This window comes from Cydia fagiglandana, chromosome 22, assembly GCF_963556715.1.
Source record: "Cydia fagiglandana chromosome 22, ilCydFagi1.1, whole genome shotgun sequence".
NCBI classification, from domain to species: domain Eukaryota; kingdom Metazoa; phylum Arthropoda; class Insecta; order Lepidoptera; family Tortricidae; genus Cydia; species Cydia fagiglandana.
In genome coordinates, this window is record NC_085953.1 from 9,262,142 (window position 1) to 9,282,153 (window position 20,012).

At 44.0% G+C, this 20,012-nt stretch overlaps 1 protein-coding gene and 1 long non-coding RNA gene across 3 annotated transcripts in view; one reads left to right on the plus strand and one right to left on the minus strand.

The window, feature by feature from the left end:
* The window catches only part of LOC134675479 (uncharacterized), an 87,557-nt gene that overhangs the window by 56,077 nt on the left and 11,468 nt on the right, over positions 1 to 20,012 (plus strand). The window lies entirely within an intron of this gene.
* LOC134675406 (WD repeat-containing protein 87-like) overlaps positions 1 to 20,012 on the minus strand; it is a 33,265-nt gene that overhangs the window by 6,826 nt on the left and 6,427 nt on the right. The window contains exons 5-13 of one of the 2 annotated variants that reach the window (XM_063533621.1): positions 18,589 to 19,873; positions 16,508 to 16,645; positions 12,587 to 12,901; positions 11,759 to 11,944; positions 9,917 to 10,028; positions 9,597 to 9,726; positions 7,109 to 7,542; positions 6,132 to 6,410; positions 4,794 to 4,941 (exon numbers count right to left, since the gene is read on the minus strand). In XM_063533621.1, the coding sequence (XP_063389691.1) occupies positions 4,794 to 4,941; positions 6,132 to 6,410; positions 7,109 to 7,542; positions 9,597 to 9,726; positions 9,917 to 10,028; positions 11,759 to 11,944; positions 12,587 to 12,901; positions 16,508 to 16,645; positions 18,589 to 19,873 (3,027 nt within the window). Of the gene's footprint in view, positions 1 to 4,793; positions 4,942 to 6,131; positions 6,411 to 7,108; positions 7,543 to 9,596; positions 9,727 to 9,916; positions 10,032 to 11,758; positions 11,945 to 12,586; positions 12,902 to 16,507; positions 16,646 to 18,588; positions 19,874 to 20,012 lie in introns of both variants that reach the window. The other variant, XM_063533620.1, reaches the window with a different exon arrangement.

Here is a 20,012-nt window from a genome sequence, read left to right on the forward strand (position 1 = left end):
TACTGAACAAGCGCCTGGAATACTATATAAATGGACAAATAGCAATAGAGCAAGCGGGCTTTGTCAAGGTAAGAGGCACAAGAGAGCAGATCTTAAATATCAGGCAGTTAATTCAGAAGGCCAGAGAATTCAACATACCCATGGCCCTATGCTTCATCGATTACGCCAAAGCGTTTGATTGCATAGACTGGCAGAAGATGTTTGATGTCCTAAAGGAAATGGGTATTCCTGAACATCTGTCTTTTTTGGTGCAAAACCTATACCTCGACGGCAAATCTCGTGTCCGGCTGGAAGACATGGAGTCCAATCCCTTTAAATCCGGGCGAGGCGTTAGACAGGGTTGCATACTATCCCCGCAATTATTTAACTTGGTCGGTGAACACATAATGCGCAGAGTGCTGGAAAGTTGGCAGGGTGGTATCCGTGTTGGTGGTCACCTAATCAGTAACTTGCGATTCGCCGATGACACGACCATAATAGGCGCCAATGAGACAGAACTCGCCACATTTCTGAACAGGGTCGAATTATTCAGTGCGCAATACGGCCTCCATATCAACCGGAAGAAGACAAAGCTGATGTTCATCGACAGAGCTGGGCAGATGCAGAGAACGGGGGAACTGCGTGACCTGGACTTGGTAGAAGACTTTGTCTACTTGGGCTCGCAGATATCCAGTAACGGAGATTGCATGAAGGAGGTCATAAGAAGGTCTCAAATCGCAAAAGCAGCAGTGAAGCGCTTGGAGAAGATTTGGAGAAACAGGAACATATACCGCCACACGAAAGTCCGACTTATGCGCACCCTTATCTTCTCCATATTCCTCTACGCCTCTGAGACATGGGTATGGAAGCCACGTGTGAGAGCAAAAATAGACGCATTCGAGATGTGGTGCTGGCGCAAAATGTTGGGCATATCCTGGACGCAACGCCGCACCAACGCGTCTATTCTCGAAGAGCTACATATTACCACCCGGCTTTCAACTACATGCTTCCAGAGAATGTTGACCTTCTTTGGCCATGTGGCCCGCCAAGACCCGTCCAGCTTTGAAAAGCTCGTTCTGGTTGGGTGCGTCGAAGGGAGAAGGAGTAGAGGCAGGGCTCCAACTCGGTGGTCTGATGCCATACGCGACGCTACGGGCGTCAACATCCAGGGGTCAATACAGCTGGCCCAAGACAGGGGGGTTTGGAGAGCGGTGGTGAAGAACTGCACTCCTGATGGTCACGACCCTCAGCCTTGAGGAACCGACTAAGAAGAGAAGAGACTTTTATCTTTTTCCATATCTCGGGACCATGGGGTTCCGGACCTTTGGGAGACATGCGTGGGGCCGAAACCAACAGCACGGAGGCCCTTTAAGACAAGATTGATATTATGTAACACACCAGTTAGAATCCGTTCACGGGTACAAATAGATAGGTACCCGTATATCGGTCCCAGCCAGGGATGCGAAACTCCTGACTTCGGCCAAACTCGGCTCCGCTCGGCTCAGCATTGCTCCGAGTAATTATTAGGGTTGGCACCACTTGACTTCCTTTCACGTGCACGACCACAGATAAGATAATCACTTGAATTTTGACAACCCTAAATAGCCGAAAGGGATCGCGCCATATATTAGAAAGGGATAGCAGGATTCGACCCTGAACCGCTGTCAAACTTCGGTTTTGTAGAAAGTTTCCTTTCTGTACGGTAGTACTATTATTTATTCGGTGTCCCAGCTGGCATAGGAGCTATTGTAAATACAGTGGAGAAGAGTGCCGGTTATGGTTGAAGTTTGGCTGGTCAATAGATTGGGTTATTACTGAAAGGTCCGGACACCTGACGTAACAATGTTTCTACACGTTATCGAGGCAGGCGGCGACTTGCCACTATAACTAGGTGGACCCTATAGTTCGTTTTTTTTAGTATTAGAAAGAAGTTGCAAGAAGGTAAGCGATCTTGACATGTCTTTTAATTGAAAAACGCTTTATAAAAATCAAAAACTATAAATTATATTACGTTGTATTTTTTTTATAAAAAAAAAATTGTAACATTTATAATATTTCCTGCTTGATAATTTCAGATAAGAATTCTATCTTGTTTCATACTTTTTAGAGCGCGATTTGCAGTAGTCGGGTTTTAGTTTTTGAACTTATTTTTTATTTAATTAATTTTGGGGTCATGATTTCGTTAATAACTATTTGAAGTCACTTTATATTACTTTTGCGGCTTGGGAACGCGTACGTCGGGCTCCGCCCGACTCTTTTAGTATGAAGGCGCCTTCGGCGCCCGGCTTTGGAACGCGTACGTCGGGCTAAGCCCGACTCTTTTAGTATGAGGGCGCCGAAGGCGCCCGGCTTTGGACCGCGTACAGTGAGCCACGTACATCGGGCTACGCCTGACCCTTTTTGTGTGGGGACGTCTTTTGGGCAGAGTCCGTTGCGTTTCAGTATGCTTCGCCTGACTACTGCGAAGGCGTTTTTTTTGTCCTGCAATATTTTACTTGGTGAATATACGAAGCAACAAAAACCTTCTATCGCCGTAGTCGCGTAACACGCGGATAGAATCCGCCGCCGCACCACCGTCTCTATCCGCCGCGTGCCCTCCTCACGCTATACTGACCCCAGCGGCTGGGCCGCGGTGCGCCGGCGCGCCAGTCGCACTTGATCTCGCCGAGCCGCCGCCGCACCACCGTCTCTATCCGCCGCGTGCCCTCCTCACACTATACTGACCCCAGCGGCTGGGCCGCGGTGCGCCGGCGCGCCAGTCGCACTTGATCTCGCCGAGCCGCCGCCGCACCACCGTCTCTATCCGCCGCGTGCCCTCCTCACACTATACTGACCCCAGCGGCTGGGCCGCGGTGCGCCGGCGCGCCAGTCGCACTTGATCTCGCCGAGCCGCCGCCGCACCACCGTCTCTATCCGCCGCGTGCCCTCCTCACACTATACTGACCCCAGCGGCTGGGCCGCGGTGCGCCGGCGCGCCAGTCGCACTTGATCTCGCCGAGCCGCCGCCGCACCACCGTCTCTATCCGCCGCGTGCCCTCCTCACACTATACTGACCCCAGCGGCTGGGCCGCGGTGCGCCGGCGCGCCAGTCGCACTTGATCTCGCCGAGCCGCCGCCGCACCACCGTCTCTATCCGCCGCGTGCCCTCCTCACGCTATACTGACCCCAGCGGCTGGGCCGCGGTGCGCCGGCGCGCCAGTCGCACTTGATCTCGCCGAGCCGCCGCCGCACCACCGTCTCTATCCGCCGCGTGCCCTCCTCACACTATACTGACCCCAGCGGCTGGGCCGCGGTGCGCCGGCGCGCCAGTCGCACTTGATCTCGCCGAGCCGCCGCCGCACCACCGTCTCTATCCGCCGCGTGCCCTCCTCACACTATACTGACCCCAGCGGCTGGGCCGCGGTGCGCCGGCGCGCCAGTCGCACTTGATCTCGCCGAGCCGCCGCCGCACCACCGTCTCTATCCGCCGCGTGCCCTCCTCACACTATACTGACCCCAGCGGCTGGGCCGCGGTGCGCCGGCGCGCCAGTCGCACTTGATCTCGCCGAGCCGCCGCCGCACCACCGTCTCTATCCGCCGCGTGCCCTCCTCACACTATACTGACCCCAGCGGCTGGGCCGCGGTGCGCCGGCGCGCCAGTCGCACTTGATCTCGCCGAGCCGCCGCCGCACCACCGTCTCTATCCGCCGCGTGCCCTCCTCACACTATACTGACCCCAGCGGCTGGGCCGCGGTGCGCCGGCGCGCCAGTCGCACTTGATCTCGCCGAGCCGCCGCCGCACCACCGTCTCTATCCGCCGCGTGCCCTCCTCACACTATACTGACCCCAGCGGCTGGGCCGCGGTGCGCCGGCGCGCCAGTCGCACTTGATCTCGCCGAGCCGCCGCCGCACCACCGTCTCTATCCGCCGCGTGCCCTCCTCACACTATACTGACCCCAGCGGCTGGGCCGCGGTGCGCCGGCGCGCCAGTCGCACTTGATCTCGCCGAGCCGCCGCCGCACCACCGTCTCTATCCGCCGCGTGCCCTCCTCACACTATACTGACCCCAGCGGCTGGGCCGCGGTGCGCCGGCGCGCCAGTCGCACTTGATCTCGCCGAGCCGCCGCCGCACCACCGTCTCTATCCGCCGCGTGCCCTCCTCACACTATACTGACCCCAGCGGCTGGGCCGCGGTGCGCCGGCGCGCCAGTCGCACTTGATCTCGCCGAGCCGCCGCCGCACCACCGTCTCTATCCGCCGCGTGCCCTCCTCACACTATACTGACCCCAGCGGCTGGGCCGCGGTGCGCCGGCGCGCCAGTCGCACTTGATCTCGCCGAGCCGCCGCCGCACCACCGTCTCTATCCGCCGCGTGCCCTCCTCACACTATACTGACCCCAGCGGCTGGGCCGCGGTGCGCCGGCGCGCCAGTCGCACTTGATCTCGCCGAGCCGCCGCCGCACCACCGTCTCTATCCGCCGCGTGCCCTCCTCACACTATACTGACCCCAGCGGCTGGGCCGCGGTGCGCCGGCGCGCCAGTCGCACTTGATCTCGCCGAGCCGCCGCCGCACCACCGTCTCTATCCGCCGCGTGCCCTCCTCACACTATACTGACCCCAGCGGCTGGGCCGCGGTGCGCCGGCGCGCCAGTCGCACTTGATCTCGCCGAGCCGCCGCCGCACCACCGTCTCTATCCGCCGCGTGCCCTCCTCACACTATACTGACCCCAGCGGCTGGGCCGCGGTGCGCCGGCGCGCCAGTCGCACTTGATCTCGCCGAGCCGCCGCCGCACCACCGTCTCTATCCGCCGCGTGCCCTCCTCACACTATACTGACCCCAGCGGCTGGGCCGCGGTGCGCCGGCGCGGGCGGCGGCGGGCGGCGGCGCGGCGCCGGCGCGCCAGTCGCACTTGATCTCGCCGAGCCGCCGCCGCACCACCGTCTCTATCCGCCGCGTGCCCTCTTCACTAGGCAGAGGGACTTGCTGCAAAACACAAAATACAATTTCACAACCACAGTTTAGAAATGTTGGTTGTCAGTACATAGACAGATAATTATAGACGTAGACATTTCTTGGGTATAAAATGAAAAATGTCATTTAAGAAAAAAGTGATGAAGGCTTCTAGTGTTTATAATCGAACCGGCGTCTTTAGCATTGGCATCTTGAAGTTTTCAGCGGTATTGGTGACATAGTTTACCATACTTTATCTGCTAGAAATAATTCAAATATTTCCTAAGTAAGGAGTTTATCTTTGTATATTCGTGTCAATTATTCTGACTATTTTATCTTCTTGGCTTGGTTGCCCCTTGTTGTTTGCAGACACCACCCTGGGAGATACCTTATTCTTGGGGACGCTGGGACACCTCAAGGATAAGATAGCCCCCAGCGGGTGCCTCGTGGTTTCTTGCGATGATTGACCTTGCGTTATCCTGAAGTCATACATAAAAACTGCATAGCTAAGAACTAGTTGCGCGTGCACCGTACAGTAAATACAAACTTACGTAAGTACATATAGATGGTGAAGCAAATCTTGTCAGTAGAAAAAGGCGCGAAATTCAAATTTTCTATGAGACGCGCTATCCTTTCGCGCCTACATTTTTCAAATTTGCCGCCTTTTTCTACTGACAAGATCTGCTTGACCAACTTTAGAAAAGTAATTACATGAAGAGTTTTAACTTTAACACATTCACTGCCAACGTTTTCGTAGCGCTACGCTCGTAGCCAATCTCAGCGTTTTCCCGCTTTTTAGACGAAAGCGTCTACGAACAGAGATCCCGCCAAGCGGGTTACCGGCTCTGTGTTAACATTCATAAAGCGTCGAGAGACTCGTCTTTTTAAACGGCGCTATTTATTGTTTCCGTATTAGCTGTGTGAGTATGAAAACTGCAATTTTATGATTTTAAAACTTCAAAACGTTAAACTACGGTTGTCTAAGAATGGTATTACCCCTATCCAATTTCTTTGTCCAATGTCATTGCGTCTCTCTCTCTCTCTCTCTCTCTCTCTCTCTCTCTCTCATTAAGCAAAATGTGAACAAATTGGACAGGTGGCATACCACCCTAACCACTGTCAAGACACAAAATTGCTATGAAAGCATATCAGAAGATTTGGACATGGAAATTGCTACAGCGTCATCTAGTGATGTCTTTGAAAGGTTAAAAACAAAGACTCACATTACTAGCAACATCGCTCTGATACGCCATCGCCAGTTGCTCGTACATATCATAATTCTCCGGTTCATATTCATTGTCATCCGCCTCTATGCCCTTGTTATAGAGTCCAGTTTGGCTCGCGATGACGTCATTGAAGCTGTAGTTGGAGTTCTGCGAGGAGGGCCGGAGGTGGCTCTCGTCCTTCTCGTAGGAGGGGGGTTTCTCGCTGAACGCCGAGTCCTGGGAGGAGCATTGGGAGTTCTCCTCGGGTCTTTGCGGAGTTAGGCGTTCTTGGGGTTCCTGAAAGAAAAGTTTTTTAACGATTGATGCTTTGTTTTCAAAGGTAACAAGTTATATTATAAATGTACAAATTTACTTCAGGAACCTATTTCTTCTATTTCTTTTGACGACAAGTTTAGCCTAGCCTAGTGGGTAGTGTCTATGCCTGTGAAACGATGGTCCTGGGCCAGAATCCCGGTAAAGATCGGTTTTCCTAGGATAGCGGTGCCGTCATATAGCGACCGTCTCCATACTAAATAATACGGCTAAATATGGATGTCGTAGTATTTGTATGGAGACGGCCGCTATATGACAACACCGCTATCCTAGGAAACTAGAGCATAAGGGCATTTAATTGTGTTATGAGCAGAGATATTTGTTCCTAAGTCATGTATGTTTTCTATGTATTTAAGTTTTTGTATATTATACATATATATCGTTCATATATTCACCAGTAACTTTTAGTAACGGCCGGATTTAGTAACTGGCCGCCCTAAACTAAAAATGAATTCTATTCACCTATAAACAGAATTCATTTTAGTATAAGGCCGCTAGTTCTTGAAGGCTGGCCAGTTACTGAAACATTATACTAAAATGAATTCTGTTTATAGGTGAAGTTAATCTATTCTTATTCTTATTTTGGTGGCCAATTACTAACAGTGGCTAGTTATTGGCGAATTACCCTCCTAATAGTTCATTAATTTAAAATTCAAACCCACCTTGAATTCATTCTTCTCCACATTACCGGCATCCATAAACTCATCATTATTGCTCAGATCAAAATCATCCATAGCCTCAGTCTCCTCCATCCCTTCTTCCTCCTCTACCTCCTGCTTTATCTGAACCCCCAACTCCTTCACATTGATAATCTCCTGTCTCTTCTCCTGCTGTCTCCTAGGAGAGAAATCCTCTATCATCTTCTGACATTTCTCGTCATCTGTCAACTTTTCAGTCTTGATATTGTTAAGAATGTTGACGTCGAAGGCTTCCTCTTTCTTTTTCTTGTTTTTCCTCTTTTTCTTTCTGTTGTCGGAGTCGGAGCTGGACGAACTGCTGGACGAGCTGCTGGATTTTGCTTTCTTCTTCTTCTTTTGGATTTTCTTTAGTTTTAGTTTCTTTTTAATTTTCTTGTCTTTTAATTTCTTTTTGGGCGCTAGAATGTAAAACAAGGTTAGTTAGATTATTGTAAGAGCAACAAATATGATGAAACAGATGTCGTGCATAATTATTTTACATCGTATTTACACGGAAACGTACGAACGTGTCTTGCTATTTCAGTCAGTCTCGGTACAAAAAGTACTGAGGTTGACTGAAGTAGCATGACAAATACGAACGTTTCCGAAAATACGGTGGAAAACAATATGCACTACATTTGTAGCTGTATTCTGGTCTCTTTTCATAAAAGTACAAGGTACGAGTTACTAGTTTATACAGGATGGCTAAAAAATAACTGCATTCCCGTTGTCAGGGAGGTTTTGGGATTATACTGAGCAACTTTTATTATGGAACCAACCCCGAAATCGCGGAAAAAAAATTGGCTGTTTCTTTTGGCTGGTCCATTTTCTATGCCGATTGGGGGTTGGTCCCATAGTAAAAGTTGCTCAGTATAATCCCAAAACCTCCCTGGCAACGGGAATGCAGTTATTTTTTAGCCACCCTGTATAATGCTATCTAGAATTTCAAGTAAACAGTAGGGTGGAGCGAAATTATTTTTTTTGGATTTTGGTTTTCTAATAGTGACAAAAAGTTGCCTTTAGGGTTTAAGATAAGAAGTTATTATGACGACTTTACTATCAAAAGGGAGTAAGTGCCTCCGCAAGGTCAATGAACTTTTGTATGAAAAATGTTTATCCTGTATATAGCACCAAATTTGTTTAAGTATTATTTGGATTTAAAATGACAAATTTAGCTTTTTTACTTATTAGTTATTCTTTTTTATTTAAAGTTATTATTTTAGGTGAATAAAAAGTTCTCTCAGTTATTCACTTCTATAGTAATTATTGATTATACCAGTAGTCAAATATGGGCCGTATTCACTGCAATGACGTATATTTGAAATATAGTCAAATTGACCCAGTAGAGGTAAAAATGTATGTTTTATGTCTTCATTATATCAGCGATGAAAGTGAATCCATGCTATTGCAAAATATCAATACCAATTTGACCAAATTTCCTGTGAATTCCAGTTTTCTATCTGATGATTAAGTGGAGGAGGGATACATATCGCTTTGGCCTTAAATATTGATTATAATATTATAAATACACAATTATATTTTTTTAAATATTATGTTTCTGAATTATTTATCAAAGTTGATTATTTTTGTTTCAGAAGACACTTAGTTTGTCGTTGTATATATTTTTATTGTAATTAATCACGTTTAATAACTTGTCGTCCTGAAGTGGGTTATACGGTGAGAAGAGTGTAGTCTTCAAATATATTGCAAAACTTTTTATGAAGTCAAAATAAAAGAAAAAACTCTTTTAACACCTAAATGTATTCCAATCTACATATTTATCTAAAATAATAACCTTTTAAAAATAAAGGAAAACAATATTTAAGACATACGTATGAGAGTAAAAGTTGCTTGCACTCAGGTAGTGTTGGTGGTTTCTTCTTAGGTTTTAACCGTTTATTATGGTTTATTTAACTGGAAAATGGATAATATCGAAGAAGGAAAACATATTTTTATACAATACAATAATCAATACATACACATCATGTTTTATTTTTTTATTTCGGTTATTTTCACTTAAGCGATGTTGATGCTGCCCGTATGGATTTTTAAGGCCCATTTCATCAAGCAATATTTTTTTTTTATAAATTGGTACTTATATTTTAAAAAAATATTTGTTTACTTAGGTGCTTACAATAACTGTATAATTAAATATTTAGGCAGGAAATAAATCTTTATATCATTTTTTATGGTTACACACGTGTCACGTTTTTCCGCTTCTTGAAATATTTTGAAGGCGATGCGGAGGCACAAGATGACGCCATAAAAAAATATAAAAAATCACACAATATACTCTCACCCTAAGACAACTTTTCCGCACTATTCGAATTGAATCTACGAAAAAAAATTTTTTTCCATAGAAGCGCGCTCCACCCTAGTAAACAGGCAACAGTTCCAAAAAAATTGTTGGCTCAGGCTTATTTTTGTAAAACAACAATAAAACACTAAACAAGAATAAGCCATCAATAATTACATTCTTCCTCTTCTTCAGAGATCTTCACCGCTTTAGTTTTCTTCTTCTTCTGTTTGTCTCTTAGCTTCTTCATATACTTCTTCTCCGTGCGACGACGCTTCGCTAGCTTAGTTTTAGACTTTTTATTCATCTGAAAGAGGATTAAAATTGCAAAATTAAGTAAGTGTTATAGTTTGTCAAAGGACGTCTCGTGACGTACAATTTGACATTAGGTTATTAGGTTTAACCGCTTAACTCAGGGTTAGTGGGATGGTGCAAGTGGGCCTTAGAAGTTAAGCGACACAATTTTATGTAATACTGTAAGTGACGTAATTACTTACCTTCTTCTTGGCTTTCTTCCTCTTGACCTCCTCATCGTCGGTGGCGGAGGAGAGGGTGGAGGGGGACCTCTTCCTCTTGCGAGCTTTCTCTTTCTCTTCCCCTTTCTGTTTTCTGCTGTAAAAAAAGGTTCAACTTGAGATTCGATTACAATAGTCCGCCATACCTGAGTGATGAGACTGATAAGGGGCCTCTCGGAAAAGAAACTTTTTTGCCATGGAGAACCAACTGATTGTAAATCTTCTTCCTCGCGTTATCCCGGCATTTTGCCAGGGCTCATGGGAGCCTGGGGTCCGCTTGACAACTAATCCCAAGAATTAACGTAGGCGTAGAGTTTTATTACGAAAGCGACTGCCGTCTGACCCTCCAACCCAGAGGGGAAACTAGGCCTTATTGGGATAAGATAAAGATAAAAAATAGTTTATTCAAGTAGGCATATTACAATGCGCTTATGAACGTCAAATAAACCTTTACCGGCTCCAACCGTACACCTCTGCCCCGAGAAGATTTAAATCCCCCCTCAATTGGAGGAGGGTATCCCAATATGGGACCGGCAACAAACTCGGCGGGACACACGGCGGGATTAGTCCGGTTTCCTCACGATGTTTTCCTTCGCCGAGAAGCGACTGGTAAATATCAATTGATATTTTTTTTTTTATATTATAGCACATTTTTACACAAATTGACTAAGCCCCACGGTAAGCTCAAGAAGGCTTGTGTTGTGGGAACTCAGACAACGATATATGTAATATATAAATACATAGAAATCAACCATGACTCAGGAACAAATATCTGTACGATCATACAAATAAATGCCCTTACCAGGATTCGAACCCGGGACCATCGGCTTCATAGGCAGGGTCACTACCCACTAGGCCAGACCGGTCGTCAAATATTTCGTACATAAGTTCCGAAAAACTCATTGGTACGAGCCGTATAAATCCATCCAGTAGTTTTTGAGTTTATCGCGAACGTACGTTCTGTATGTATATACAGACGGACGCGGCGGGGGAATTTGTTTTATAAGGCCCGCTTGCACCATTCCACTAACCCGTGGTTAACCGGTTAAGCCTTTAACCCAGTGTCTAAGTTTAACCGGTTAACCCCGGGTTAGTGAATGGTGCAAGTGGCCCTAAGTTGTATACTGCCCTCCTAAGGCCCACTTGCACCATCCCACTAACCCGGGGTTAAGCGGTTAAACCGTTAACCTAATGTCAAATTGTACTGATAATCATGGCAACTCCATGGTAACCGGTTAACCCCGGGTTAAATAGTTGAATGGTGCAAGTTGGCCTAAGCCGATTAGCTCTATCTCAAAAACAAATGATTTTGCAAAAGGGAATTCTCAGTAATATAAACTAAAGTATAACCCCCTTATTCATAAACGTTTACTAAAGTTGACAAGCCGATAATAATCGTTTGTCCCTTTCCGACGTATTGATATGATGGAAAGGGACAAACGATTATTATCGGCTTGTCAACTTTAGTAAACGATTATGAATAAGGGGGTAAGTCAGCAATAAATTTTCTTTTGAGATAGCGCTATTTGGCTTAGCAGGGCGGTATATATAGTTCGTTTTTTTTTAGCATTAGAAAGAACTTGAAAGAAGGTAAGCGATCTTGACATGTCTTTTAATTTAAAAACGCTTTTTAAAAATCAGTTACTATTACTTATGAAAGCACAAGAATATAAATGATCGTATTAGATTCATAATTGTTACATATTTGCCGTAACTTATTTTTAAAATGTGTTTTTCAATTAAAAGACACATCAAGATTGTTTTCCTTATTTCTAATGCTAAAAAAACGAACTATAGGTAGATGTATTAGATTTTTTGACTTACCTTTTCTTCCCCATGCTTGTGTTCCCGACTTCCTCGTCAACCTCGCTCTCCTGGCTCCAACCCTCGCTGCTCAGCTTCACCTTCTCCTTCTCTTCCGCTCTCTTCTGTTCCGCGTCTTCTGCGCGGACGGGCGTGGTGCTGCGCGATTGTACCTGGGCCTCCGCGACTTCCAAGGCTTCCATAAACCTGAGACGAACAAAAATACAGTAATATAACACTTGTAAACTCTCGCGTTTTGTACACATATTAAATATGTGTAATAAATGTAATGTAATGTGTGTAATGTATGTGTATGTGTATTAAGTGTGTGTAATTAAATTACACAAACGGGTCTACCGCGATATAATTTTAATATCATTGTTTTTACCTTGCCCAGCAGTGGGACGTATATAGGCTGAGATGATGATGATGATGTTTTTACCTTAAATTCCGGAGTTGCACCCGCATTGAGTCTTTCCCTGATCACAGCTGGTGCAACCCAGCTGAAACGTCGGAATTTAAGGTAAAAAAAAATGAAATTATATCGCGGTAGACCCGTTCGTGCAATTAAATAAAAATACAGTAAGTTGTTACAGTGAGAAAAGCTGGTTAGAGATCATAACAGTTTCGTAGTTGTGTGCTGCTGGGCTTGGGATTTACTTTTCACTGCATTTGACAGTACAGCAATGTGTAAGACAATCTAAAATAAACCTTAATAGCCCTCTCGGTACTTAAGGTCTTTTTATATGGCAGCACTGTGACGTTCTTTAGGCACTAGTTTTATAGTTTTTACGATTAATACTTACATAACTATTTTTGAAATAAGATGAAATATGTTAATGTCATTACCTCTGATATTCTCGATCTAGTAACTGCGTGTCTCCATGCTGCGGCGTGCCTGCTCCCTTCGGCCGCCGCTGCCGTCCCTCAGGGCCCTCGACGCGGGGCTTCACCTCCGACCCCTCAGCGCGGGGCCGCGGCCCCTCGACGCTGGACTCGTTGTGGGGCAACGCCCCATCTTTTAGAGGCGGCGCCTCTTTCTGGGGCGGCGCCCCCTCGACGCGGGGCACCTCCTCTCTAGACAGTACAGTGGCGTTCTCGGTGAGGCACTGATCTAGAGGCGGATACCAGCTGCGTTTGGTTGGGAATGGGCCATCGGATATCCTGAAATTGTTAGGGTTATAACTTAGTACACTGTGTTGATAATTTCGTTAAGTTTATCATATTGATTTATTTAATCTTTATTGCACAATACATGATGGAGCGTTTGAGGGAAAACCGATAGGACGCCGCCCGGTCCGTCGACCTAGGTATCGATGGGCGGATGTGGTGGTCGCTGATCTCCGCGAGCTCCGGGTCCGGAACTGGCGAGAAACGGCACAGGACCGGGACCAGTGGCGAGCAGTCGTGTTGGAGGCCAAGACACACTTTGGGTCGCTGCGCCAGAGGAGTAAGTAAGTAAGTACATGATGATGGTACAAATGGCGGACTTAATTACGCTTTGGATGGACGGAATTATACATTAACCCCCTTATTCATAAACGCGCTACAAACTTCAATTAGATAATAATCCTTTGTCTGTCATTCATCTGTCATTTATCATTTATATACACCGTGTTTTTATTGAATTCCGTTAACTTCGGGGTATGGTTAAGTACGTTTAAGAGAACTAAATGGCATAGTTAATTTTGGAAAAAAAATATTTTTTTGTTTTTTTTTTTGTATTTCTTTTTTCTTTAATAAGTAATTAAATGTAGCATATAGCGTTGTTGTAACACGGGCATTACATTTAACTCAACCAAACAATTGAAATCTGTGACATATGAATGTCATTTCATACATCAGTCGACCGAGATTGTACTTAAGTTTAGTAGCAAATGTATGAACTCATTCTAAACACTAATCAATATGTAAACCGGCCCTAAGGCAAGTGTAGACGCTTGTAGAGGCATTATAGGAAAAAAAAAATATTGATTATCTCCGAAATGGACTTAATTAGAACATCGGTGTCTTTGTGAAAGTTACTTGATTTAAGCTCAGGAATGCATCCTTGAAATTAACGGAAATCAAAAAAAACACGGTGTATATTTATATTTTATTTGTTATTTGTCATTTATCTGTCATTTTGACTTATGTATTTGTAAGAAAGGGATAAAACATAATTTAACTAAATCAGGCCCGTAAAGTTTTATGAATATAAGGGGGTAATACAATATATCTGGCTTCCACGGTTTCGTTTCACCCTAACTGACACCTCCAGCCCTAAATGATATTGCACAGGTATTTAAAAGTTTGTGGTTGACGGAAAGTCTTAAGGGTTCAATAATTCTACCTTAACACAAATTAAATGTAGTCCATGAGAAATCCAGCCATAACTGAGGTAGCAAATTGAGATCCATCCATCTAATAATAAAACAAAAACTAAAAATAAGAAAAATCATTGTAAAATGTAATTACTTGCTAATTATAGTAGAAGTAGAAGCACGCAATCTTTAAATATTAAATATACAAACCAACACTGCTACTATATTTTAATTTTGGCATTTTGGGTTCGACGACGGTGCCGCCCTTCCACACATCGATTGAAACGACTTTTCTACCCTACCCACATATGTGTATACTGTATGCAATATTATTTGCGTTATTTGACACATTGTGACTGACGTATATAGAGATGTAACTAACCCAAATCGATTGTCACAGCAAGCGATTACGATTGGATGGCACGTAGACTGAGGTATCGAATTGTGACGTATAATGAATTTTTATTTGAGATTTAAATAAAGCTACAATTATATGGTTTTCCCGCAAGGTAAATGCATTTAATACACCGACCGAGTAGGTCGCACCCATCGTCAAAATCTAAACTAACTGGGGATCTATTTTAAAGTTTATTTATGTTATTTCTGTGTCAAATTTGTTGTCTGTTAGGTGACGATAAATATATCCATATTTGCAGTTAATTATCCACCTTTTCCTTACTTTTATTAAAAGAAAAATGAAAAATTCATATCGATTTACTTAGACGACTACCGATTCATAACGATGGTGACCGGCCAACCCTAAAATTAAAAAAGAAAAGACGTAGAACGTAAACGTTTGCAGTGCAGTTGTTTTCCTTTGTGATTTCGATGTGCAAGACATTTTACGTAGTATTGCTGTTGTGAGTGACAGACGTCAAATACCGCAAATAATGTTGTATACACTATAATACATAACCCTTTGCCTATGTACTTATGATTGTTTTAATGTAATAAATTTTTGTTGACATTTTGGCATAAATATGTTAAATATTTTGTTAAAACTTAAATCTGTTGGACGGCTTACAAATTCTTGAAAAAAAAAAGAAATTAAAAGCTTACCAAAGTATAATGTTTTGTTAGTACCCTGTTATATGAAATAAGATGGTCTGCCTGATGCAATTATTTGCACGCTTGTGTAGCGCCTTACCGTATTGTACTGAAATAAAAAAAATATAAACGCGATGTAGGATTTCCCATTGCATTGAATGACACTCGAGCAATTTAAGTATTTTTTTTTTTTTACTTTAATATACATGTTAATTAATTAAAAAATAAAGACGGGATTCTAAGGTAAGCACATGAAAACAAAACGAATCATCATGCCTATCCCCGTGCCGCCCTCCATACAAAATTATAGCCAAGGAAGTTAGAATCTTGTTATACTTTCGATTGGGTTGAATTTAATTTGTTGGAAAATATTACGTGAAATGAAATGCTACCTAATTTGTTTTTAATGAAGGTTGACATTCCATCAACACTGAGTGTACATCCTAATGTACAGTGGGCGGCGCGAGGCTGGAACACGCTGTTAAGCCAGTCTGTCTTCGTTTACATGTCGCCGGTCGATCGTAAAATCAGGCAGATTATGAAATTCCTAGGCATATCGTAAATCGTGTCGTTCTCGCGTTGTGACGCGCTTGCGGGGCTCCAATTTCGGGACAGTTGGCCCTTCATCTGAAGCAACCTCACGAACCTACCTATCTATTGGTTTAACACAGCGGTCGGCAACCAGCGGCCCGCGGGCCACATGCGGCCCGCGAACCTCTGACTTGCGGCCCGACAATGTTTGATAAAGTCATAAATATTAACAAAGTGCGGCCCGCGTCAACTTCGTTAACTACTATGTAGCCCTTGGCTGCTAAAAGATTGCCAACCGCTGGTTTAACATATTCATCGACACCCAGCCAAACAAGACATCCGCGCCAGGCCACAACAATTTCATCATATAAAGCAGTAGTGCCACGATCCCGACTATCGGTATCGTCCGGCCTGGGAACGAAATTTTGAAAATACCCGATAGTCGGGTTTTCGGCACTGAATGTGTTAATGTGACTACTATACCGTCAAAACATAACACAGGAACTTTACGATCGGCCGCCGGCATATATACGCAATAAAATCCCTTTTTGATTAAAAATTATAAAAGCTAACATAACTAACCTGTTTTAATTTTTAACAAGCAGAAACTTATGCGAACGATGCTATTATGCTTTTATTTTAAAGTAAAAAAAAAATACTGTCTTGGGTAAGACTTGAACTAGAGCCCGTAGAAGGTTCAAGTCTCACCTAAGACAGTAATATTTCCACTTTGAAATTCATTCTAAGCTTAACTAACCTGTTATTCAGTATAATACCTCTAGACCAGTCACACCCTCCGTCCGTCAGCCGATTCGATCCCACCATGCGCATGCACTATGCTGTCTATCTGCCTGTACAGTGTACAGTGTGGTACACACGGGGTACTCACTGGTCGGTGGAGTAGACGCGGTCCACGAGCGCCATGCGCTGCGCGCGCAGCTCGTCCAGCACGACACCGCGCCCGCGCACGCAGTTGCACGCCGTCGGTCGCGTCGCCCACCACACGCTGGGCTGCACGCGGGTTTGCCTGGAAAACGAAGGGTTAACTACAGACTTTCCATCGTACCAGTACGTCGGAAAGGGACAAACGATTATTATCGGCTTGTCAACTTTAGTAATGCGCACTGCCAAGGAATGGAATTCCTTGCCGGCGTCTATATTTCCGTGTTCTTATAACCCGGCAACCTTCAAATCAAGAGTGAACAGGCACCTTCTGGGCGAGCTCGCTCCATCGTAGGCGACGTCTACGCCTCGGCTAGTCTGTGGCCATGAGTAAGCCCATTCATAATAAAAAAAAAAGTAAACTTTTATAAAATAGGGGGTAGTCCATAATTGAAGGGATATTTACAAAAACAACATAACTGACTACACTGGTTGACACCTGAAACGATTAACAATGTTCTTATAAAAGTGTCAACCGCTCTAAGCAGTTATGTTGTTTTTGTAAACATCCCTTCAATTGTTTTCTATCGTATTTTCTCTCGGAAACGTTCGTATTTGTCATGCTACTTCATTCAACCTCTGTACTTTTTGTATCGACTCTGACTGAAATAGCAAGACACGTTCGTACGTTCCCGTGAAAATACGATGAAAAATAATTATGCACTATATCTGTAGTTGCTAAAGTCTAAGACAAAATTTATTAAACATTTCTACAAAACTAATACAATAATGCATGACAAATACGAACGATTCCGAGAAAATACGATGGAAAACAATTATGCACTACATTTTTACGGTACTATTTTTCGGCAAATCATTAAAAGGTGAATTGTGCGCGATCGACGAAAAATTCAACAAAAAATCTTATGGACTTGTCTATTAAGACCACTATATTTTACCTACTTTACACATATTAATTAGTACGTATCAGTGGCGTGCCTAGGGTTTAGGAGTAAGGCAAGCCGAAAGATATGTTTTCGTAATAAATGTCCAATCTCAGTCTTTGGACTCAAATGAATTTGCTAGCGTATCGCGGCGAGCTATCATAGCGCACAGCACAGGGCATACTAGGTACTACCATAACTACTAGATAGAATTTTACAAACATATCAGAGGGCCTACCGCGTACACTGAAATTTGCAAATTGCATGCTTCTTTCTCTGTCACTCTAATTACGCCTTAATTGGAGTAAACCAACAATCCTTGTGTTTTGTAAACGGCCGTACAAAATGTTCTTTTAATGCGACTGACTTATCTGAGAATACACAAGTCGGGTGTTCGTTTTGGCGCGGAAATTATATATATCCCGTTTTTCTACAAAGTTTAACGATTTTACCTTGATTTCGTCGAGTAATACGTGGACGCATCTCATACCGTCACAAGGAACAACTTCATCCATTGTCAACACTTATAAACGTCACAACAAACGAACAAATCCACATTCACTACTTAATTCAAATTCACTTAAATAAATTGACCTTTCGTTACTTTCGACTCGACTAAATGATAATACACTTGAAGTAAACGCGTGCCCGTGTGAACTTATGCAGCTAACTTCACACCAAAAGCTCGGCTTAAATCGCCTTATAAAATTGCTATACATACCAACAAATAGTTACATCGTTCTATGGCGTTTGTAGGCTTAGACAGCCTAGAGCGGGACGAAAAAGCAAGCTCGCACTCGTCGGCTTGCAACCGCAACAAACCGACGAGTGCGAGCAGGATAGCTGAATTCTCAGCAGATATTCATCCTACGCATGATTTCTTTCGCGCGGAAGAGGCGCCACGGCAAAATTGTGCAACACGCTGGCGCCGCGGTCCGCGCGCTGTAGTTTGAATTTAATACATAATACGGGTTCATTTGGCGCGCGGTTTAAAAATAATCTATATTGATTATTGATCTTATCACTACGTAATTTCGGTAAGGCAACTAAGGCAAGCCCGGCTTTTGGGCTTGTATGGAAGTACCGCCACTGGTACGTATAAGTATAAGTAGGTAGTCTATGCTATAAAATGGACGGCACTTACTTGTAACACTTGGTCTTATCATGTCGAAACAGCAGCGGCTGGCATATCTTGAGCACGAAGTCCCACATCTCCAGCGACACCATCATAGACCTAGAGACCTTCCTCTCCGTCTCCTCTTCTTTCTCCACCGACAGAAACTCCTTTTCCTCTATTATCTTCTCTCTATCTTTCCTACCTTTACTCTTCTTTTCTGACCTTTTCTGCCTGTCACTTTTAGAGGTGTATCCACTCTCTGTACTTCTGTATCCACTTTCAGTGCTCTTACAGCCACTGTCAGTAGATCTGTAACTGTCACTATAGTCACTTGTTCGACTTAAACGTTGCCTGCTATCATCATCTAGCTCAGGTGTGCCTTGACATTTAAAGTCAACTACAGGAGAATCGTATTCAACTAAACCTTTATCTTGACTTTCATCATCACTTATATTCTCTTGTTTAATTTCATTTATGACCGATTCTAGGAAATTGTCATCAGCGAAACTGTCAGACATGTTCGTATCTTGGCTGTAATCGAAGCTTTTCTTAGTTTTGACTTTAGCAAAGTCTTCTGTTTTAGAATCCTCGTCAAACAATATTTCGTCTTCATTAGGATCTATTTCAAATTCAAAGGAATCGTTAACAGGTTGTAGTTTCTCTATCTTTTTCAGACTTGGGCTGTCGACTGCTTTTAAAATTGCTTCTTTCTCCAGATCCTCTTTCTTTTTATCTAAATCTTTTGTAGTTTTGTCAACCTCTATAGATTTATTTTCTTTTGTAGGAGTAGCTTTAGATTTGTCGTCAACATGGGGGCTAGCGGTTTTGTCATCGTTGTCCAACGACCAACTGTCACACACCAAGTAATCGCTGAGATTAACGTCTGTCTCTTTAGGGTCTTGTTCGACTACATTCTCTGGACCTCCGCCTTTTGCTGAATCTTTAGTTTCTTTCTTAGAATCCCTGTCTTTACTCTTATCAGTATGTTTCTCTCTATGCCTATCCCTATCGCTTTTTCTAGGTCTATCGTATCTGTCAGAATGACGCCTAGAACTCTCGTATCTGTCACTTTTCCTCTTACTGTCCCTACTTCTGCTGGCAGATATTCTGTTAATTTTCGGAGGGCGAGGGGACTTGTGTGTCTGTTCTTTTTCTGCAGCATCTTCTTTTTCCTTCTCGCCGTCATCTTTTACTTTACGTTGGAAGGGGTTGTCGTAGTCGGGCAGAATCTTCTGGTAGTCGAATTTGAACTCTTTACCTTCGGCCCTCGCTTTCTTTGCGTCTCTGATTATCTCGTCGACTTTACTCGCATCTGAAATTTTACTTTACTAATGTAAACACTATTTTAGGAGTATTCAGGACTAACTACTTGAGAGCAATTTTACTTTTGAATGAAAAAAATCTACCAATAATCACAATTTTTTGGTATGGGTATTTCTTTAGTTTAGTGT